The following is a 24,053-nucleotide window of genomic DNA, read 5'->3' on the forward strand; positions in this document are numbered from 1 at the left end:
TTAATTTGTTCATCGTTAAAAACATGTGGAAACATATTTAGAAGCAAGTGTACAAACCTTGGATGAAAGGCAAACGTCTTTTTAGTTTGCTGAAAAATGTTTACTTATCCACATAGTTTCCAGAAGAATGTAAGCATTAATCTATAATGAATTTCATTCCTTCTACATTTTTGTTACTTTTAATCCTTTCTTGAACAAAGTGGAATGTAAGAGTTTATTTACATTGGACTCTTTATACTCATAAATGTCATTTCAAAACTCTCAAAAGTTGTTTGGGACCTTAGGTTTTTGAGAATTCTCTTGGGATTCTCTCCCAAGAGAAAGTATGTATGATGTATGCACTCACATATAAATTTGGCTTATGTGTTTATGCAGCCCCTTAAAGCAACCTGTGACCTTCTTAGGGGTTTACATTTTAGATGGGGAATAAGAATTGATGCTTAAAGTTTTGTTTCCATAATACCATACCACTGATATCATAATTTTTACAGTTTCTTTTCAGAAGTTGAAGAAAGCATTTTTATATACACAGTAATGTTAAATTCACTCCAATGAGGGTGGTTAAAAGATTGTAAATGAATGCTATGCCTACTGCTATACCAATAATTTAGAAAAATTACATACTGTTGTTGATTTTCTAGGAAAATATTCTTAACAATGGCAGTTTATAACCATTAGGTTGAACCATACAAAATTGCTTTTTGAAATTAAAAAAACAGCCACATTTTGGCAGTTTGATGGGATTTAACTGTCTTAGTGAAGCCTTTTAATGCAAGAATTTCACCTAGCTCCCCCAAATTGAGCTCTAAGATTAGCCTAGCAGGCTACGGAAGATATTCAAAGACCAAATTGAGTTCTAAGATTAGCCTAGCAGGCTACGGAGGATATTCAAAGAGTAGATGACTGACGCATCTAATGCCGAGAGGTACAAGTTTTCCATTGTATTCTGCGAGTCTGGCTTGTAACCTAACGAGAAACAATGATACAGTATCACTTAAGAACTAATTGTAAAAATTAATAAAATTTAGAAATAGAACAGTAAAAAGGGTTCTGAAACCAATTCCTCTGTGTGTGTGAGGAGGTGAGGTAGTTCTTCCCACACCACCAAGCTGTTATCCAATACCTGCTGGATATCCTGTAATTCAACCCAATTCTGACAGTTTCTGCCTATAAAGAGTGTTGGATCCCACAGATTAAGGGGTCAGTCCTGCAAGACTGCCTGCCTCCCTCCTTTTCAGACACCTCATAAGTCCAGATTGCTGCATGAACTTCTGACTGAGAAAGAAGGAAATCAGAGTCCCATAAGTGGTATCATATGATCTCTCTTATATGTTAAAAAAGCAAAAGATACAAGTGAACTTATTTAGAAAACAAATAGACACACAGACGTGAAAAATAAGCTTATGGTTGCCAAAGGGGAAGGAGTTGGGGGGAGGGATAAATTAGGAGCTTGGGGTGAATAACTGTGCGCAACTATGTATAGAATAGATTACAGTGTAGACTGGATAGTACAGGAAACTACTCAGGATCTTGTAGTAACCTATAGTGAGAACCAATCTGGAAAATACAGATATACACATATGTATGTATAATTGGACTACTTCGCTGTATACCTGAAACTAATAGAACGTTGTAAATCAGCAGTGCCTCAGTTAGAAAACAAGCAGGAGTGCTTTCAGAAGTAGGCTATGGCTTCTCCCTTTCAGGCATATGGTATAATGGAGCAACAGACAGTATCATCTTTTGCTCTGAGTCTTTTTTTCTTTTTCCTTCATTCATACTCAGATTTTTCTACCTTTAGAAGTGACTGAGGTTCAGCCCCTGTGCCAGTCTAGATTACAGACCACGGTCCTTAGTCTGGCAAGTGCCTCCCCCTCATCCACTTCTCAACCACGGTAAGGTTACAGGGTGGAGAGTGGGTGGGCTGTCTTTACCACCAGGCCATATAGCAGCAATCTCTGTTAGCCCCAGTTGTGCTCGATGGAGTGAAGGTTCATCACAGGCCCTTAGGGATTGTGACAAAGATTAAGAAACATATTTACAGTTTCTGGCTTAGAAATCATCTCTGTTTCTTGCACTTGCCACTTTGGTCGTCTGACTGCTACATCAGAGGGAGAAAAAGGTTGAGGTGGTCTGAGAAAGTTATTATCCCAGTGTCCTCTGCACTTGGTAAGAACTGCCTAATCACACTAGCACCCTCCCCAACCTCCTGCCTCCCAGAACAGTGCTGGACTCTACCCTGTGCAGACCCTCCCTGAGCTCTTCTTGTCCTGTAGGCCAGCCTCTCACACCTTCCTCTCCCCATTTAGACAACCAGGCTTTCAGTTACCTGTTCAGTTCTCTATCAGACTCTCTCTGAGGGGCTGCCTTTACCCACTGGACATTATGGACTGTAAAAGTGTGTCCTTTACTCTGAGGAACTGAAGCTCAGCCACCCAGATTGGTGCACTGTCTTCTGTTCCAGTTCCCTTGCAACACTCTGAGCACGTGCCTCTACCACTGCGTAAGAAAAGCCTGGCCTGGAGTCAGCAAAGCCACCCAGGGCTACCCGATAACTTGCCAGATATGTTCAGGGCCGTCACAACTAGAAATCTGCCACACAGCCATCTGCAGTCTCTGTCTTTTTTTTGCTGGCAGACAGAACAGTTCTTATTGGCATTTTGTGCATCAGAGTGTACAAGAAGAATGTGTCTAGGTTAAGCCAGTCTCACATTGCTGCACTAAACCCATATCCACTTACTTGTTGGATGCAGATGGCTGTCTCAGGAGAGCACAGGGGGATATCTGCCTCTGATTCCATTCACCTTCCAAGCCTGGAAAGGAGTTCTTCTGATGGGCATCAACATGTCCTACTTTAATGCATCCCTCTAATTCCCACAGATTTCCACAGGGCTGTGTGTCCCATATGGACATCCCTGGCCAGGTTGCCACTGCCCTCCTGCCTGACCATATGGCCAGGCCATTGGCCACTGCCCATGAGTCAGTAAAAGTCAGAGATAGGGAACGTTTATCAGCATTCAGTTCTTTCATCACTACTGGGAAAACAGCATGCATTTCCGCCTTACTGAGCCAGTTGCTTTGTTTTTACCTTCCTCAGTCAGAGTGGGGGACTTCCAAATGGTGTGTTAGCCACTCAGCCTGGGGCTGCCACCCACAGTCCCAGCAGCTCTTGGTTGCTCACTTAGGGCTGTCCATAGCCTTCTGTCTACCTGGCGGTCGGTTCTAGCAGGCTCTCTGTTGATTCCAAAGTCTGTCCTAGAGGAAGAGCGACACTGGAACTGAGTGGGTCCTCCTAGTATGCCCCAGAGAGCATGATTCTTTATAAACCATTTCCATGTTATTACGGAACACTTCTAGGCACTGCCTTCCCTGTTTGGGTGTTTCTCCATCATCCCAGATGTTATGGGTATTTCCGATTTCAAGGTCATTTTATGTCCTTTAGTTATATGAATAGCTTTAATTAATAATGTCCTGGACTAACAGTAAACACCCTTTAAGTAGAAATTCTCTCGTTTGAAGTCCAAGATGTCTTCGCTGGGAGGCACTCAGATTTTTGCCATAAGCCTCAGTCTGCCCTTCACATAGGACTATGGCACAGAGAATTTTGTCCCTACAAGCACTGCAGCTTCTGTTCTACGCTGCGGGCTCAGACAGTATCACTGGTTCCAAATAGCATGTTCAGTTAAAAGTGCTTGAAGCGTGGCTTTCCATCCCTTTTGTTTTACAACAATAGCTAGAGAGGAACCATTCTCCAGTGAGATAGAGTATCCATCCTCAAAGTGTAATCAGGTTAAAAAGAGATAAAACACAGTCACGTAACAAAACCTGCTCAAACACCAGTTCTCCAAACTTACACATACTGTGATTTCATCATCACTTATGTTCCTCACTGAACTACCCACTGAGGCTTCATCAACAGGTTTGGTTTTGTAATACTAGATAGTGGACATGTTCCCCAGCCAGATGTGATATCCATCCAGCTGTGTAAAAGAGACACAACTTTGTTATACCTGCTTAAATATTCAACTTCATAATCCCATCAACAATTACATTTTTATTTTCAGTCTAATTGTAGCACATTTCAGACCTTCACCAGTGGACTTTGGTAACACAGCCCAAGGGACTCCCTTGTCAGTTCCTGGAAACTTCTGTTCTCCACTCTTGTACATACTGATTTCCTACTTAGTTATCCTGCACGATCTAGCTCTTTCACGTATAAGCACATTATGGAAGTGTTAGTCACTCAATTGTGTCTGTCTCTTTGCAACCCCAGTGACTGTAGCCCACCAGGCTCCTCTGTCCATGAAATTCTCCAGGCAAGAATACTGGAGTGGTTGCCATTCCTGACCCAGGGATTATCGAACCCGGGTCTCCCGCACTGCAAGCAGATTCTTTACCATCTTTGCCACCAAGGCTGTGCCACCATGACCTGAGTAACAGGCATATTGAGCAGGTGAATATCTCGGTCATCACAGAGCTGGTCACACATGGCCTGCATAGGAGGTATATTGACTGCTTCATCTGGGTGTTCTGCTTGACTTTTATAATGGCATGATGTACAGACCCCTCTCAGGGTAAATAAACCTTACAGTGCTTTTATCTAGTTGACCAGACTGGCTTTTCCTTCAGAAGTAGTCTTCTATGTGTCTGGATCATATATAATTGTCTCTAATGCTTCCACAACAAACTGTGGGTCCTACATCAATGCAGACATGCTATTCTGTTTAATAACCAGACTAGCTGCTAAATTAGTTATTTTCATAATCTATTTTAGCAAAGGTTAACTAGTACTGAATCCACAGAATGAGCTGGCTCCTCCACAGCGTAACCCTGGTTTCACGAGTTTCCTGATTTTGACCCCCCTCCACAGTGACTATCTTTTTAGTGACCAGAGGTCTTAGAGATCTTTCTGTTGTCCCTGTGCAACTTTTCCCTGGGGAGGAGATGACTTTTAGACAAGTGACCAAAGCTCAGACTCATCAAAATCTGAGCTTGGTCTGTTTTCCAAGGCCCAAACCAGCATTTTTTTCTTTTAGTTTAGCTGTTGCAGATAATAGTAACCAAGATTTGAATAGTTACCTTTTTTAAAAAATTAGTTCTCATTTCTTTATGCATTCAGTGAGCCAGCTCCCCAGGAGTTGGATGCATCTCTGCACTCCATTATCAACTTTTTTACCTTGAATAATTGATTGCTGCACAGCTGCTGCTCCATACCACCCAGAAATCAGGTTCCTCATCCCCCACTCTTTCATCCTTTCTTCTCAAACCACACAGTTCTGTGAGCCAGGATCATTCTAAAAAATATTACTTCTGATAGCAGTTATGTAGGTTTTAACTCCAATTCTAATGTTTGGGAAGGTTTTTTCCCCATACTACCAAGCCATTCTAGGACATAGCTATGTGTAGTATAATTCAGTATTGACACTGTCTACCAAGAGATAGCACCATAAGCTGAGGGTTCTGTCTCACAAGACTGTCTCCAGTTCCCAGATGCCAGTAGCGAGCCTAGGCTATCACCTGGAATTCTCACTGGCATACTATATATACACTGGGTGTTGCAGTTACCTCCTCCTCAGGAAGACCATTTACTCACTAAATCAACAATTTCTTACAAAGAATATAACTCAGGAGCAGTCAGATGGAAGAGATGGATAGGATAAAGTATGGGGGTAAAGACATAGAGTTCCTTTCCGTCTCTGGGCCCCATTCTTTTCATTTTTTTTTTTTTTCTAATGCCAGTGGCTCAGCACCCCACCCTCCCTTTCAGCCACCTCAGGACACCAGTGATTCTTTTACTGTCTCCGTCAAGTGAGTTTCTTCTCTGTATCAGAGAGATCAGTTTGCTGACAAAGGTCCACATAGTCATGATTTTTCCAGTAGTCATGTACAGATGTGAGAGCTGGATCATTTTTTTTTTTTTTTTTGAACAGAGGAAAATTTATGCGTCGAACCTGGACTGGTCACTTATGATAATATACATGCTACAATTCCATTCTCTCCAATCATTCCACCTTCACCCTCTCCCACAGAGTCCCAAAGACTGTTCTAAATGCCTATGTCTCTTTTGCAGTCTCTTATACAGGGTTTAGGTTACCATTTTTCTAAATTCCATATATATGCGTTAATATACGGTATTGATGTTCTTCTTTCTGGCTTACTTCACTCTGTATAATTGGCTCCAATTTCATCCACCTCATTAAAACTGATTCAAATGCATTCTTTTTGATGGCTGAGAAATACTCCATTGTGTATATGTACCAAAGCTTTCTTATCCATTCATCTGCAGATGGACATCTAGGTTGCTTCCATGTCCTGGCTATTATAAACAGTGCTGCAATGAACATTGGAGTACATGTGTCTCTTTCAATTCTGGTTTCCTCGGTGTGTATGCCCAGGAGTGCGATCGCTGGATCATATGGCAGTTCTATTTCCAGTTTTCTGAGGAATCTCACACTGTTCTCCATAGTGGCTGTACTAGTTTGCATTCCCACCAACAGTGTAAGAGGGTTCCCTTCTCTCCACACCCTCTCCAGCACTTATTGCATGTAGACTTTTGGATAGCAGCCATTCTGACTGGTGTGAAATGGTATCTCATTGTGGTTTTGATTTGCATTTCTCTGATGATGAGGGATGTTGAGCATTTTTTCATGTGTTTATTAGCCATCTTTATGTCTTCTTTGGAGAAATGTCTGTTTAGTTCTTTGGCCCATTTTTTGATTGGGTCACTTAGTTTTCTGGAATTAAGCTGCAGGAGCTGCTTGTATAATTTGGAGATTAATCCTTTATCAGTTGCTTCATTTGCTATTATTGTCTCCCATTCTGAAGGTTGTCTTCTCACCTTGCTTAGAGTTTCCTTTGCTGTGCAGAAGCTTTTGATTTTAATTAGGTCCCATTTGTTTATTTTTGCTTTTATTTCCAATATTCTGGGAGGTGGGTCTTGGAGGATCCTGCTGTGATTTATGTCGGAGAGTGTTTTGCCTACGTTCTCCTCTAGGAGTTTTATAGTTTCTGGTCTTACATTTAGATCTTTAATCCATTTTGAGTTTATTTTGGTGTATGGTGTTAGGAAGTGTTCTAGTTTCATTCTTTTACAAGTGGCTGACCAGTTTTCCCAGCACCACTTGTTAAAGAGACTGTCTTTTCTCCATTTTATATTCTTGCCTCCTTTGTCGAAGATAAGGTGTCCATAGGAGCGTGGGTTTATCTCTGGGCTTTCTATTTTGTTCCATTGATCTATATTTCTGTCTTTATGCCAGTACCATACTGTCTTGATGACTGTGGCTTTGTAATAGAGCCTGAAGTCCGGCAGGTTAATTCCCCCAGTTCCATTCTTCTTCCTCAAGATTGCTTTGGCTATTCGAGGTTTTTTGTATTTCCATACAAATTGTGAGATTATTTGTTCTAGTTCTGTGAAAAATATTGTTGGTAGCTTGATAGGGATTGCATTGAATGTATAAATTACTTTGGGTAATATACTCATTTTTACAATATTTATTCTTCCAATCCACGAACACGGTATATTTCTCCATCTATTCATGTCCTCTTTGATTACTTTCACTAGTGTTTTATAGTTTTCTATGTACAAGTCTTTTGTTTCCTTAGGTAGATATATTCCTAAGTATTTAATTGTTTTCCATAGCAAAAATCAACAAAGCCAAAAGCTGGTTCTTTGAGAAGGTGAATAAAATTGACAAACCACTAGCCAGACTCATCAAGAAACAAAGGGAGAAGAACCAAATCAATAAAATTAGAAATGAAAATGGAGAGATCACAACTGACAACACAGAAATACAAAGGATTATTAGAGAATACTATCAGCAATTATATGGCAATAAAATGAATAACCTGGAAGAAATGGACAAATTCCTAGAAAAGTACAACTTTCCAAAACTGAACCAGGAAGAAATAGAAAATCTGAACAAACCCATCACAAGCACGGAAATTGAAACTGTAATCAAAAATCTCCCAGCAAACAAAAGCCCAGGTCCAGACGGCTTCACAGCTGAATTCTACCAAAAATTTAGAGAAGAGCTAACACCTATTCTACTCAAACTCTTCCAGAAAATAGCTGAGGAAGGGAAACTTCCAAACTCATTCTATGAGGCCACCATCACACTAATCCCAAAACCTGGTAAAGACCCCACAAAAAAAGAAAACTTTAGGCCAATATCACTGATGAACATAGATGCAAAAATCCTTAACAAAATTCTAGCAATCAGAATCCAACAACACATTAAGAAGATCATACATCATGACCAAGTGGGCTTTATCCCAGGAATGCAAGGATTCTTCAATATACGCAAATCAATCAACGTAATACACCACATTAACAAACTGAAAAATAAAAATCATATGATTATCTCAATAGATGCAGAGAAAGCCTTCGACAAAATTCAACATCCATTTTTGATAAAAACTGTCCAGAAAGTGGGAATTGAAGGGACATACCTCAACATAATAAAAGCTATATATGACAAACCCACAGCAAACATTATCCTCAATGGTGAAAAACTGAAAGCATTTCCCCTAAAGTCAGGAACAAGACAAGGGTGCCCACTCTCACCACTACTATTCAACATAGTTCTGGAAGTTTTGGCCACAGCAATCAGAGCAGAAAAAGACATAAAAGGAATACAAATTGGAAAAGAAGAAGTAAAGCTTTCACTGTTCGCTGATGACATGATCCTCTACACAGAAAACCCTAAAGACTCTACCAGAAAACTACTAGAGCTAATCAATGATTACAGCAAAGTTGCAGGATATAAAATCAACACACAGAAATCCCTTGCATTCCTATACACTAATAATGAGAAAATAGAAAGAGAAATTAAGGAAACTATTCCATTCACTGTTGCAATGAAAACAATTAAATACTTAGGAATATATCTACCTAAGGAAACAAAAGACTTGTACATTCTTTTCAAATCTTCACATATTCACCAACCTGGAATCAGTAAATCCTCTGCTTCTGAGTTTTTATGGAGGCTTTATTACACAGTATGACTGATTGCACCTCAAGCCTCTGTCCCCTCCCCAGAGGTTGGGTGGGATGTGGGTGGTGAACAGGAATGTAAGTTCCAACTCCCGTCACAGGGTTGGTTCCCTTGGCTACAAACTTCTGTCCTTAGGTTACCTGAGAGCTTTTCAAATATCCCCTCAACACAACAAAAGATAACCTTTGTATGGCCGTTATTGCTTAGAAAGTCCAAGGCAGCTTGTTGTCAGAAACTGGGGAAAAAGACCAAATATGTATTTCTTAAATTATAAGTCACAGAATCCCAAACATTATATTAGGACCAAGGATTTGTCCTAAATTGGCCAATTGGTTCAAACACCAGTGAATCAATTTATGGAAGTGAATATATGAACAGATTAAGGGAGAAAAAGGATTTCATTAGTTGGATTTTGCTAGAAATAACAACCATGCTTGGAAATCAAAAGAAAGCTGGAGTAGCAGTACTCCTATCAGACACAATAGACTTTAAAATAAAAACTGTTACAAGAGACAAGGAAGGATGCTATATAATGGTCAAGGGATCAATCCAAGAAAAAGATAAAAGAGTTGTAAACATATATACACATAGCATAGGAGCACCTCAATGTATAATGTAAATGTTAACAGCCATAAAAAGAGAAACTAAAAAAATAACAATAGTAGTGGGGATTTTTAACAACCCACTTACACTACTGGTCAGATCATCCAGACAGAAAATTAATAAACACATGCCTTAACTGACCCATTAGACCAGATAAACTTAATTGATATTTATAGGACATTCCATCTGAAAGTAGCAGAATATACTTTCCTCTCAAAGTGAAAATGGGACATTTCTCCAGGATAGATCACATCTTGGGTCACATATCAAGCATCCGTAAATTTAAGGAAATGGAAACCATAGCAAGCATCTTTTCCAATCACAACCCTATGAGGTTAGAAATCAGTTATGGGGGAAAAAACTATAAAAAAGCACATGGAGGCTTAACAGTGTTACTAAATAACCAGTGTATCACTGAGGAAATAAAAAAGTACTAGAGAAATGACAGCAAAACCACAACAATCCAAAGCCTGTGGGATGCAGCAAAAACTGTTCTAAGAAGTTTATAGCAATACAGTCTTATCTCAAGAAATAAGAAAAACCTCAAATAAACAACCTAACTTTACACCTAAAGTGACTAAAGAAGGAGAAACAAAACACAAAGTTAGCAGACAAAAGAAATCATAAAGATCAGAGCAGAAATAAAGGAAACAGAGACAAAGAAGGCAGCAGGAAAGATCAATGAAACTAAAAGCCAGTTCTTTGAAAAGATAAAATTGACAGACCTCTAGCCATCAAGAAAAAGAGAGGACTCAGATCCATAAAATTATAAATGAAAAAGGGGAAGTTTACAACTGACACCGCAGAAATAAAAAGATCAGAAGGGACTACTATAAGCCACTGTATGCCAATAAAATGGATAACCTAGAAGTAGACAAATTCTTAGAAAGGTACAACCTTTATAGACTGAACCAGGAAGAAGTAGAAGATACGAACAGTTCAGTCACAAGTACTAAAATTGAAACTGTGATTTAAAATCTTCCAATAATAATAATTAAAAAAAAAACAATAAAAACTCCAGAACCAGATGGCTTCACAGGCAAATTCTATCAAACATTTAGAGAAGAGTTATCACTCATCTTTCTTAAAATCTTCCAAAAAATCCCAGAGGAAGGAACACTCGGCATGTTCTGCGAGGCCATTACCCTGATACCAAAACCAGACAAAAATATCACAAAAAAAGATAATTACAAACCAGTATCACTGTTGAACATACACACAAGACTCCTCGACAGAATACTAGCAAACTGAATCCAGCAATACCTTAAAAGGATCGTAGACCATGATCACGTGGGATTTATCCCAGGGATGCAAGAATTCTTCAATATCTGCAAATTAACCAGTGTGATACACTATATTAACTAATTGAAGAATAAAAACCATATGATCATCTCAAGAGATGCAGAAAAAGCTTTTGACAAAGTTCAACTCCCATTTATGATAGAAACTCTCCAGAAAGTGAGCACAGAGAGAACCTACCTCAACATAATAAAGGCCAGATATGATAAACCCACAGCAGTCATCATTCTCAGTGGCGAAAAATGGAAAGCATGTCCTCTAAAATCAGGAACGAGACAAGTATGTCCACTCAGCAGTTTTAGTCAACAACATTTTGGAATTCCTAGCCACTGAAACCAGAGAAGATAAAGAAATCCAAACTGGAAAAGAGTAAACTGTCACAGTTTGCAGATGACATGATACTATATATAGAATATCCTAAAGATGCTATCAGAAAACTACTAGAGCTTATCAGTGAATTCAGTCAAAATATAGGATACAAAATTAATACATAGAAATCTGTTGCATTCGTATACGTTAGCAATGAAATATCAGAGAAATCAAGGAAACAATCCCAGTTACCATCGAATCAAAATGAATACCTGGGAATAAACCTGGCTAAGGAGACAAAAGACTTATACTCTGTTCTTCCATCAATATCTTATAGTTCTCAAAGACGACACAAACAGATGCAGAGATATACCATGTTCTTGGATTGGAAGAATCAATATTGTGAAAATGGCTGTAGTACCCAAAACAATCTACAGATTCAGTGCAATACATATCAGATTATCAGTGGCATTTTTCACAGAATTAGAACAATGAATTTTACAAGTTGTATGGAAACACAGAAGACCACAAATAGCCTAAGCAATCTTGAGAAAATAAAATCAACTGGAGGAATTGGGCTCCCTGACTTCATAGTAATCAAAACAGTACGGTACTGGCACAAAAACAGACACATAGGTCAATGGAACAGGATAGACAGTCCAGAGATACACACACACACCCCTATGGTTACCTCCGCTATGACAAAGGAGGCAAGAATACACAATGGAGAAAAGACAGTCTCTTCAGTAAGTGGTGATGGGAAAACTGGACAACAGCATGTGAAAGAATGAAGTTAGAATACTCTCTAACATCATACACAAAAGTCAACTCAAAATGGATTAAAGACCTAAATGTGAGACTGCACTATAAAACTCTTAGAGTAAAACATAGGCAGAAGAGTCTTTGACATAAATCTCAGCAGTATGTTTTTGGATCCACCTCCTAGAGTAATGAAAATAAAAGTGAAACAAATGGGACCTAATGAAACTTAAAAGCTTTTGCACTGCAAAGGAAATCATAAATAGGATGAAAAAACAATCCTCAGAACAGGAGAAAATATTTACAAATGACAAACTGACTGACAAGGGATTAATCTCCAAAATAAACAAAACAGCTCTTGAAGCTCAGTATCAAAAAAACAACCCAATCAAAAAGGGACAGAAAACCTCAATAGACATTTTTCCAAAGAGGACGTACAAATGGCCAACAGGCACTACAGCTATTGAGCCTGTGCTCTAGTGCCCGGGCACTGCAAATGTGCCATAGCTACTGAAGCCCGCACACCCTAGAGCCCGTGCTCCGCAACAGGAGAAGCCACTGCAGTGAAGACCCAGCACGGCCCCAAATAAAGATCTTTAAAAAATTTTAAAAAGACTTAGATTGTATTTCAACAACAAGTTTAGTGTGTTAGTGTGGACATTTTAAATCAAGTACATGCATGCAATTTTTTTTTGTCGCCTTATAATTTCATACATTTGGCAGCATAGCTGTGTTTCTCATGGTTTGTCATAATCTCTACTAAAAGTAACTTGAGGGACTTTGAAATGTCACTTATAGCTAGTTCCAGTGATTTTTTTTTTTAATGTATTAAAAAAATCTCAATTTCTTTTTTCCTGAGGCTCAAAGTCTGACTCCCCAGGACTACAATCTGAGGTGGTCTGGCCTTTTGGTGACAGTGGGTGAAGTCCTGGAGAAGAGTTTACTCAATGTCAGCCGGACTGATTGGCATATGGCTTTCACTGGCATGTCTCGTCGGCAGATGATCTACAGTGCAGCCAAAGCAATAGCGGGCATGTATAAACAGCGCCTGCCCCCCCGGACTGTGTGAGAAGCCTGGCCCCGGGCTGCTGACACTTGCTCACTTGGAGCTACTGGTAGAGAAGAGACAGACCCTTAAACTGGACAACTTTAGTCAGTCCAACTGTTCTGATCATTTCCTGTAGGCTGCAGTTTTTCTTTTCTAGAAAGGTGTGGTATCATTCCAGTAGATGAAAAGAAACAGGTCCTTTTTATGATTATATAATTTCACGTACCATAATTCTCAAAAAATGTATAAATATTTTTATAGGACAGTTTGATAAACCAGATTTATAAGGTGCAAATTCATGTGCTAAGGTATTTAACTTAATGATGTATACTTGATGATTATTTTGTTTTTAAAGAAATAGTTGACTAAAGAACATGTTTACTGAATATTGTTTAAAGGCATTGTTTCTTTTAATTCATGATTAATATCTTCCCTGCCAGTCTTTGAAGCTTTTCGTGTGTGCATGTAATCGGGTCTGATGCTAAGCTGCAGGCTCACCAACAGACTGTAAGACACCTACTTGTAGGGAGATGGTGCACTTTTCTATGCATATTTTTAACATGGGCCACAATAGAAGAATTATCATTTTCTTTTTGGTTATCATTATACACATATATGGTCTACATATATGGTCTGAAAAAATTTTTTTTTTTTTTAGTAAGTTTCAGCATTTCACATTCATACTATATGATAAACATTGGGATGATACATTTTATTTTTTCATTGCTCTGTGACAACTAAGTGGCAAATGATTCTAGTCTATTTAAATTAGAAGCATTGGGTATTTTTTGCATAATACTATTCAGCACTTTCAAGTAAACTCTTGACAGCAGCCATCATTTCTGTTTTAACTTATTTCTCCAGCTGTAATAGAGAAATTTTTGAGAGGAAATTATTGTTCATGAGATTAAATGACTTATTTTAAGGATACTTCTTATTTAGTTTGCCTTAAACACTGCTTTTCTAACTTTGTGCCATTCTGCCTTTACTTTTTATGCAAGTTTTCAAAGAAACTGTTTTATAGTGAACCTGGTTTATTTAGTGCATTATGTTTGTATTTAACGAAAGCTTCTTTTTCCCCCAAATAATATATTTTACCAGTTTTGAATTTATACGAATAAAAAATCAAATACTTTGTCATATACTTTTGAACTCTATATATGAAAGTTTAAATAACTTTTGAAGATCGTTTCTTATATAAATGTAATTTAATTTTTATTTACTCTTTATAATTCTTTAGAGGTAAAAAAAATTAGCACAATCTTATAAAATCTCTTAAGGTGTTGAAGCTGTTGTCCTGTACTGTCATTATGTGTCATGTTTGCTTTGTTTTAATATCATTTGAAGTACTTACTTGACTTCTATTTTTTTTTAACCTGAGGGTGATAAGATTACATATTAATTTTCCACCTATGTTATGTGTTAATTTCCATGCCCTGTATAATGATTGTTGAGTGCAATTCAGATAGCTGTGTCATTAAAAATAATGAGAGAGAGAGGACAGATGTAGCCAGTTGCTATAGCATAATAGGAACAGAATACTTATTTTCCCTTTTTACTGGTATTTGTGGAACACTTCATCTGTGTTTTCTCCATCTTCCATTATTAAGGGAAGCCTTCCTCTAACATTTGTTTCTTTTATTTTAAAAAGCTGCCCTTTATCATGGTGTCAGACTAATGACACATCACTGTTAGGCATGAAGGAACATATGCCCATACTTCATATTTCTGCTTTTTTCCCTTCTATTATATGGAAATTTTACAGATCCTAAAAATAATCCTAATTTTCTTTATTTTACCAAATCTCAGATATCTTAGTTGATGTTTTTGGGGATTGTTATCATAAAATAACTAACATTGACATCCCATTAGAGGACAGTCTTCAGGTCATCAGATAGCAATGAGAGTTATCCTATGGTTTGGGTTTAGCTGATTTTCTGGTAGATGGTAATTTGCATCTTCTGCTCTTTGTGAGTGGGTAAGGACTAGGGAAGGGCAGATGGAAAAGATAAATACATGATCTCATTCTGGCCTCTTTCTCCTTTTTTGGCCCAGCTTTGAAAGGCTGATGCTCATGACTGATTCCACACAGTCAACTTTCCCAGCTTCTTGTTTATTTTTTCATGCTTGGATTTCCTTGTCGTACAAGGTACAAGAAAAGTAATCTCTCACACACCACAGCATCCTGGGCCAGGCAGTCTTTTACTGTTGGTTGTGGCATGAGATGTGCTGCTCATCAGCCTAAGGCCACAGCTCCCTTCACCAGTCATCCAGCCATCCTGTTCTATTCCTGCTTGCTTCCATATAACTACCCCACTAGCACTGTTTAGGGTGCGTTTAGCTGAGACTATTTCTTTTATTTTACCCTCAAGCATCTGGGGACTACTTATCTTTAACAGTTCTTTGCCATTACTGTTTTGGTCATATGTGTGTGTGTGTGTTTTTTTCTTTTGAAGTGCTTCCAGAACTACTTACTGAATTTGAGAAGTTTGTATACTTTTTAGTTAAGAAGTGTGAAAGAGAATAGGAAAAAAATGCAAGAAGAGTAATTTTACATCAACCTCAATTGACAGAAGGTACTCAGATTACTCATATTAATAGCATCTTGTTACTAAGTTTATCGGGTAACCTAGAGCTGGGCCCAAGATTCTGGGTAGAAAAGATTGAGCCAGTATCAGTAGTTTTCTCCTCTGAGTCTCTTATGATTACTTCCCCTTTCTTTGTGCTTTCTCTCAAAGATTAATGAGGTAGAAAATTGAGATGAATGGATATAGACAAAGTGGTCGTATGATAGTAAATATAAGTAGATAACAAATGAAAGTGTATTGTATACATTAATTCAAAATCATGAAAATTACTGATACACTCAGGGCCAGCTAAATTAGTTTAAGATGCTGTTGAAATTTAATTTGTTCCTTGGCTAGAAAAATTTTTAAACAGGAATTTGTGTTCTGTGCAGCCAAACTGGTAACATTCTATGTTCTAAAAGATGTTGGGTTATACATAAATTAAGAAACTTGGATTTTTACTCCCAGAATATGGAGAATAAGCTCTGGGAGTTGGTAATGGACAGGGAAGCCTGGCATGCTGTAGTCCATGGGGTCGCAGAGTCAGACACAACTGAGCGACTGAACTGAACTGAACTGATGCAGGATGATGTACTGGATAAAGCCAATTTTGTATGTATGTAAATATGTCATAAATAAATAATACCTCAACTTATATCCCAAGTGATTTTTCAGATGTTAATCATATTCATATTATATTAGAAGGACCGATTCCTTTTTGTCTCAACTTGCTACTGGCTGCCAAGAATTATGGAATAGCAACTTTGTCCATCTTTCAAGTGGAATGGTAACATTCAAATACAGTTGACCCTTGAACAACAAAGGCTTTGGGGAGCTGACCCCTAAACATACAAGTCCACATCAAGTCCACATACAACTTTATAGTTATCTCTCCATAGCCATAACTGCACATCAGAGATAACCAACCACTGATTGTGTAGTACTGTTCTGCATATTTATAGAAAAAACTGTATAAATGGACCTGCACAGTGCAAACCCATGTTGTTCAAGGGACAATTGTGTGCCAGAGTTTCTAACTTCAAGATTAAAGAAATCAGGATATTTGGGAGAAAAGGATACATTGGAGGTAGAAGGCAAGAAGTTAAGGCTGTTTTCATGAGGAACCCTCTCTGGTCATGAGTTTAATTTACCCGTGACCTCCGGGAGTATCCTCTTTTAAAAAAAAAAAAATTTTATTTCTTACTCTGTTTTCTATTCTGAGCCTGCTGATTCCAAGATAAGAGATTTTTCTTTTGTTTTGGTGGGGAGGAGATACATGCCAAAAGAAGATAGGATATTGATTTGAAGGCTTTGTTTATTTGCCAAAAGGCAAACTCCAGGGCTTTCCTGGTAGTTCAGCTGGTAAAGAATCTGCCAGCAGTGCAGGAGACCCCAGTTCAATTCCTGGGTCAGGAAGATCCCCTGGAGAAGGGAACAGCTACCCACTCCAGTATTCTTGGGCTTCCCTGGTGGCTCAGCTGGTAAAGAATCCACCTGCAATATGGGAGACTTGGGTTCAATCCCTGGGGTGGGAAGATCCCCTGGAGAAGGGAATGGCTACACACTCCAGTATTGTGGCCTGGAGAAGTCTATGGACTGTATAGTCCATGGGGTTGCAAAGAGTCAGACACAACTGAGCGATTTTCACCTTCAAACTCCAGTGCAACCTGGTGTGCTGCAGTCCATGGGGTGGCAGCGTTCCAACACACTTAGGGACTGAATAACAACAAAGTATTGCTTTCAATAGACAAGAAAAAAGCAGTTTAGAGCCCAGGAAAAGCCCTGTTAAATTCATACTTTGTTTCAGAATGAACTGGAAGAGGGGAAAAAATGAATAGAAACAAAATTGGCAAAGTCATTATTAAGGAAATTTAATAATTTAAGGTTATGTATGGATGTGAGAGTTGGACTGTGAAGAAAGCTGATCGCTGAAGAATTGATGCTTTTGAACTGTGGTGTTGGAGAAGACTCTTGAGAGTCCTTTGGACTGCAAGGAGATCCAACCAGTCCATTCTAAAGGAGATCAATCCTGGGTGTTCTTTGGAAGCACTGATGCTAAAGCTGAAACTCCAATACTTTGGTCACCTCATGCGACGAGTTGACTCACTGGAAAAGACTCTGATGCTGGGAGGGATTGGTGGGAGGAGAAGGGGACGACAGAGAATGAGATGGCTGGATGGCATCACCGACTCAATGGACATGAGTTTGAGTGAACTCCGGGAGTTGGTGATGGACAGGGAGGCCTGGCGTGCTGTGATTCATGGGGTCGCAAAGAGTCGGACACGACTGAGCGACTGAACTGAAGGATGAAGGAAATCTTTGGAACATCCATTAAGTGAACTCATTTTAAGGATTTAAAGCAGTCAGAAAGGAAAGAGGAGCTAACATTTATGAGATAAGTACCTCCAGTTAGACAATGGAGTAGACACTTAACTTTTATAGATGACATAACTGAATCATACTAAGCAGCTTTTCCAATATCATCACAACAAACAAGTTACTGAGATAGAAGTCAAATGGAATGTGTGACTTGCTAAACCATTTTCTTCCAAGACAGCCTGAATATTTGCTTCAGGAAATTAATGGGTAAATCACTTACAATTATTTGTTGAATCTAACTGAATTCAAATAGTGGCATGAGGACTTTGCCCTGCTGCTGCTGCTAAGTCGCTTCAGTTGTGTCCGACTCTGTGCGACCCCATAGACGGCAGCCCACCAGGCTCCCCCATCCCTGGAATTCTCCAGGCAAGATCACTGGAGTGGGTTGCCATTTCCTTCTCCAATGTGTGAAAGTGAAAAGTGAAAGTGAAGTCACTCAGTCATGTCCGACCCTCAGTGACCCCATGGACTGCAGCCTTCCAGGCTCCTCCGTCCATGGGATTTTCCAGGCAACAGTACTGGAGTGGGGTGCCATTGCCTTCTCCGGAGGACTTTGCCCTAATGTACTTTTAATTTTACAATATTATGTTTAAGGAAAACAATGCCTTTAGTTTGAGAGGGCTATTTTGGGCTTTGCTGCTGGTATGAAAATACATTTCTGATAGCTGATTATTCTAACTCCCCAAATTAGGAAACCATAAACTAGGTTTACCTTTGAGTATCACTTTTAGGATAAATGCCAGAAATGTCATTATTGTTAAACTAGTTTTCAAGCAAGATAATGACCACATATATTATTAAACATTATAACAAGACTTATGGCTGCTTTAGAAATATCTTTTTGAGAATCACTGCTGTAGTACTAATCCTGACTCATTCTGCATATACTGAGATATTTCAGAGAGCCATGTCACCACGATGGCAGTGCAGGTTGTTCTTGACTTTGCCTCCTCTCACAAGAAGACCAGCTAAGAATTACTCATGGACAAGCTACCATTAAGAGAATCCCAAGTCGTGGAGATGAGGCTTGAGCACTTCCCAGTGCCACAGAGACCAAAACACCACATTAGATGGTAAAAAGGAATGGCTCCACACCAACTGCACTGCTCTCCTAGGCTGGAACAGCACCATGCTGTGAGCCGATGGTTAGGAAAAAAGCCTAGGAGTGACACCCAGTATCGTGGGTTGTTTTGCGGAAGCTGCTACCCTGGTCTCCACTGGAGGGTGCAGGAGAATCTTAAGGGCATGACCACTGGGAATCTGATTGTGATGGAGAAGGGAGAAGCAATAACCAGATCTCAGATCTTGGGAGACCGAGTTCATATCTATAGTACTCAAGTGCCAAGAGCAGCTTTGCTTATCTACAGAGCCAGGTCAGTGGAGCAATCTGACTAGGGAGCTTGGCAGGTGCAGGTCTATCTGATTCAGCTCCTCACATGAAAAGCCTAAATAGTCGTGGAACCTGCTCTGCCCCAGTCCAGACAAAAGGGTTTAGCCACAGGCCAGCAGACAAGGCCTGCCTGATCAGAAAGGCTGGCATGAATGCCTAGAAGCTGCACAGCCCAGCAATACTTGAGCAGAGGATTGGCAGGCAGAGCTTAGAGTGTAGAGCAAGCCAAGTGGTTCTGTTCAGCTAGAGAACTTGGGGCACAGGATGACCTGAGTCATGACCACAAACTAAGAGCCTTCCTGGCCTTGAGGTTTGGTCTTCCACTGTGTCCTGACAGGGAAACAAGTTTGAAGCACCACCAATTCCTGGATACAGCCATCAGTCTACTCAAAGAGAACCTAACTAGAACACACAGGAAGCTGTGTAGTCCATCCAACAGCCATGTTTACTGTGGAACTTGATACAGAGAACACAGCCCATGGTTTTCCCCATCTGCAAGCAAAGCCACTGGCCCCACCTGACCAGGGAATTCATTTAGTCTTTCTTGATTGGGTCTCCAGAAAACAAGCTGTACAGGCCCTGGGATCTGTCCTGCTGTCCTGCCATAGCAGGGAAGCTAACTCATTGCTCCACCTTTGCTGAGTGTATATCCAACCCTGACTGCCTAGTAAGCCTGACCAAAGAATCCAAATAGCTGCAGAGCCCATCCTATAGCCTCACTTGGGCAGAGAATCAAGCCAGCAGTTTTATCCAACTGTTTTCAGCCAGTGGCACCCTCATTCTGAACCTCAGAGCTTGGCAGTGACCTCACCCAAAAATATACCTTGATAGCAAGCACCACCTGTCCAAGGATATTACCAGCAGACATGTCCAGACACTCAAACTTAGCTGACCAATGATTAACTTTCTCTGCCAATGTGGACCTGTAGATTTTGGAAAAGAAGACAACTTCCTCAAATGCACAGATTCCAATATAAGGAATCAAGCATCACATACGTGGAGGTAAACGTGCCACCACCAAAGGGAACATACATATCTGAAAGTTAACCATAAAGAAATGGACATTATGAACAGTCAGACAAATACTTATGAATAACCCTCAAAGAAGTTCAGTGAACTGTAGAAACAGTAACTGAACCAAGTTAGGAAAACAAAGCATGAACAAATGAGAAGTTCAAAAAATGGAAATCACTAAAAAAAAAAAAAAAATAATCCAGAAATCTTAGGACAGAAAAGCACAATAGCTAAACTGAAGATTTAAATTCAGAAGCTCAAACGCAGACTAGACTGTGAAGAATAATCAATGATCTAGAAGACAGGACACTGAAATTATTGAGTCAGAGGGAGGAAACGGAATGAAAAAACCTTCAGGAATTATGGGATGCCATCAAAAGAAACAATATCTGCATTATGACAATTTCAGAAGGAAAAGCAAAAGGACAGGAATTACATTTAAAGTTGCAACGGTTGAAAACTTCCCAAACCTGACGAGAGAAATGGACATCCAAATCTGTGAGCCACAAAGGACCCCAAAGAGGTTGAACTTGAATAGGGCTCGACTGTTGCACATTATCATTAAATTGTCGGAAGTTGAAGGATATTTTGAGAACAGTAAGAGAGAGAAAGAGAGAGCCGTTACATACAAGGGGATTCCCATAAGATTTCTCAACAGAAAAATTTCAGGTCAAGACAGAATGGGATGGTATATTCAAAATGCTGAAATAAAAAACCCACTCAACCTAGAATCTTTATCTGATAAAACTGTTCTTCAAAATGAAGAAGATAAAGACTTTCCCAAATAAACATAAGTGGAGGGAGTTCATCAACTCTAGACCTGCTTATAAGAAATGCTAAAGGGAGTTCTCTGAATGGGAGTATAGAGACCAATCAACATGTTAAAAAAACATGAGGTAGTATAAAACTAACTGGTAATGGTAAGTATATTGTCAAAGTTAGATTTTGTAATATGGAAAAGGTGGTGCTTAATGCACTTAAACTCTAGAATAAAAGTTTTAAAAATAGTGAAAATAACCATAATTCAAATAATGATTACTGTAATAATGTTATTATTTATACAAAATATTAATGTTATTAATAACCAAATATTTTATTAATAATAGCATAACACTAATAATGGTGTTATTGATAACATCAGTAATCTAAAGTGTGGAGGCAAGGAGAAGGTGTCAAGTTTAGGAATACTATTGAAATTATCAGTTTCAAATAAAGTGTTATAATTTTAAAATATTTTATGTAATTCTCAGTGTAACCAAAAGGGAGAAACCTACAGTAATTACACAAAACAACATGATAAAGAGATCAAGCACTTGGATACCAAAAGAAACCAAAACAAAGTCAGCAGGGTAAGAAACCAGGAATGATTCTACACAACAGCCATAAAAAATTAAGGAAATGACAACAGTAAGTCCTTACCTATCAACAATGACTTCAAACATACATGGATTAAATTCTCTGATCAAAAGGCATTAAACGAGTGCATGAAAAAATAAGATCCAGTGATTTGCTGCCTATAAGAGATTTTTTTTTAAAGACACAGAGACTGCCAACAGAGTTAAAAGAAGAAATAAATAGCAATATAATAATAATGGAAATACATTGTATTCTCATGGATTGGAAGAATTAGTGTTCTTACAAAATAGCCCTAGTCCCCAAAGCAATGTACAGATTTAATGTGATTTCAATTAAATTACCCATGGCACTTATTCATAGAACTAGAACAAATAGCCCCCCCCCAATTTATATAGAACCATGAAAGACCCAGAAATGCCAAATCAATACAGAAGGAAAAAGTTAAAGCAGAAGCAAAAGGCTCCTAGATTTCAGACAATACTGCAAAGTCAAACTAGCATGGTGTTGGTACAAAAACAGGCATATGGATTAATGGAACAGAATAGAGAGCCCTGAAATAAACCCAAACACCTAGAATCTATCTTTGACCAATGAAGCAAGAATACACAGTGTGAAAAAGACAATCTCTTCAACAAATGGTACTGGAGAGCCCCATGAAAATCAATGAAGACAGAACACATTTTAAGACCATACACAAAGATTAAATCAAAGTTGTTTCAGTTCAGTTCAGTCGCTCAGTCGTGTCCGACTCTGCGACCCCATGAATCACAGCACGCCAGGCCTCCCTGTCCATCACCAACTCCCGGAGTTCAATCAAACTCATGTCCACAGAGTCGGTGATGCCATCCAGCCATCTCATTCTCCGTCGTCCCCTTCTCCTCCCTCCCCCAACCTTTCCCAGCATCAGAGTCTTTTCCAGTGAGTCAACTCGTCGCATGAGGTGGCCAAAGTATTGCAGTTTCAGCCTTAGCAGCAGTCCTTCCAATGAACACCCAGGATTGATCTCCTCCAGAATGGACTGGTTGGATCTCCTTGCAGTCCAAGGGACTCTCAAGAGTCTTCTCCAGCACCACAGTTCAAAAGCATCAATTCTTCGGCGATCAGCTTTCTTCACAGTCCAACTCTCACATCCATACATGACCACGGGAAAAACCATAGCCTTGACTAGACGGACCTTGGTTGGCAAAGTAATGTCTCTGCTTTTTAATATACTATCTAGGTTGGTCATAACTTGCCTTCCAAGGAGTAAGCGTCTTTTAATTTCATGGCTGCAATCAGCATCTGCAGTGATTTTGGAGCCCCAAAAAATAGTCTGACACTGTTTCCACTGTTTTTCCATCTATTTCCCATGAAGTGATGGGACCAGATGCCATGATCTTTGTTTTCTGAATGTTGAGCTTCAAGCCAACCTTTTCACTCTCCTCTTTCACTTTCATCAAGAGGCTTTTTAGTTCCTCCTTAATTTCTGCCATAAGGGTGGTGTCATCTGCATATCTGAGGTTATTGATATTTCTACCAGCAATCTTGATTCCAGCTTGTGCTTCTTCCAGCCCAGCGTTCCTCATAAAATCGTTTAGATTCAGATATAAGATGAAACCATAAATCTCTAGGGAAAAAAATAGGTAAAATACTCTCTGACATAGATTGTAACAATTTATGTCAATTGTAACAATTGACATTGTAACAACTGTAACAGTTCTTAGGTCAGTCTCCCAAGTGAGCAGAAAAAAAAACAAAAAAATGGGACCTAGTCAAACTTACAAGTTTCTTTACAGCAAAAGAAACCATAAACAAAACAGGCAATAGACCTAAGTAGACATGTTTCCAAATAAGACATACACATGACCACCAGAGAGCAGTATGGAGTTTCCCATAGAATTACTTTATGATCTACCAGTTCCACTCTGGGTATTTATCCAAATGAAAAAAGAAAGAAAGAAAACACTGACTCAAAAAGTTATCTGTACCCTCATATTCCTTGCAACATTATTTATAATAGCCAAAACATGGAACTACCTAAGTATCCCTGAGGGATGAATGAATATAGAAGATGTGATGCATATATGAAATGGAATATTATTCCATTTAACAAGAAGGAAAATCTTGCCATTTACAACAACATGGGTGGACTTTGAGGGCATCAGGCTAAATAATATAGGCCACAGAAAGACAAATACTAAACGATGTCACCTGCATGTGGAACCACAAAACCACAACCACCACAATAATAGCAACCACAAACTCCTCATAGAAAAAGAGATCAGATTTGTGATTACCAAAGACGGGGTTGGGGGAAGGGACATGATCAAAAGGACAAACTTCTAGTTATAAATATG

General features: G+C 39.1%; 1 protein-coding gene across 4 annotated transcripts in view; it reads left to right on the forward strand.

The window, feature by feature from the left end:
• Positions 1 to 24,053, forward strand: part of PRRC1 (proline rich coiled-coil 1) — a 75,395-nt gene that overhangs the window by 34,317 nt on the left and 17,025 nt on the right. The window contains exon 9 of one of the 4 annotated variants that reach the window (XM_055428781.2): positions 12,823 to 16,477. The exons of 2 other annotated variants lie outside the window; for them this stretch is intronic. In XM_055428781.2, the coding sequence (XP_055284756.1) occupies positions 12,823 to 13,032 (210 nt within the window). In that variant the 3' untranslated portion in view covers positions 13,033 to 16,477. Of the gene's footprint in view, positions 1 to 12,822; positions 16,480 to 24,053 lie in introns of those variants that run through there. One more of the 4 variants, XM_055428782.2, reaches the window with a different exon arrangement.

The sequence above is a fragment of the Moschus berezovskii genome, chromosome 8 (genome assembly GCF_049115385.1).
Source record: "Moschus berezovskii isolate FMDL1 chromosome 8, NW_MosBer_1.0, whole genome shotgun sequence".
In the NCBI taxonomy this organism is placed as follows: Eukaryota; Metazoa; Chordata; class Mammalia; order Artiodactyla; family Moschidae; genus Moschus; species Moschus berezovskii.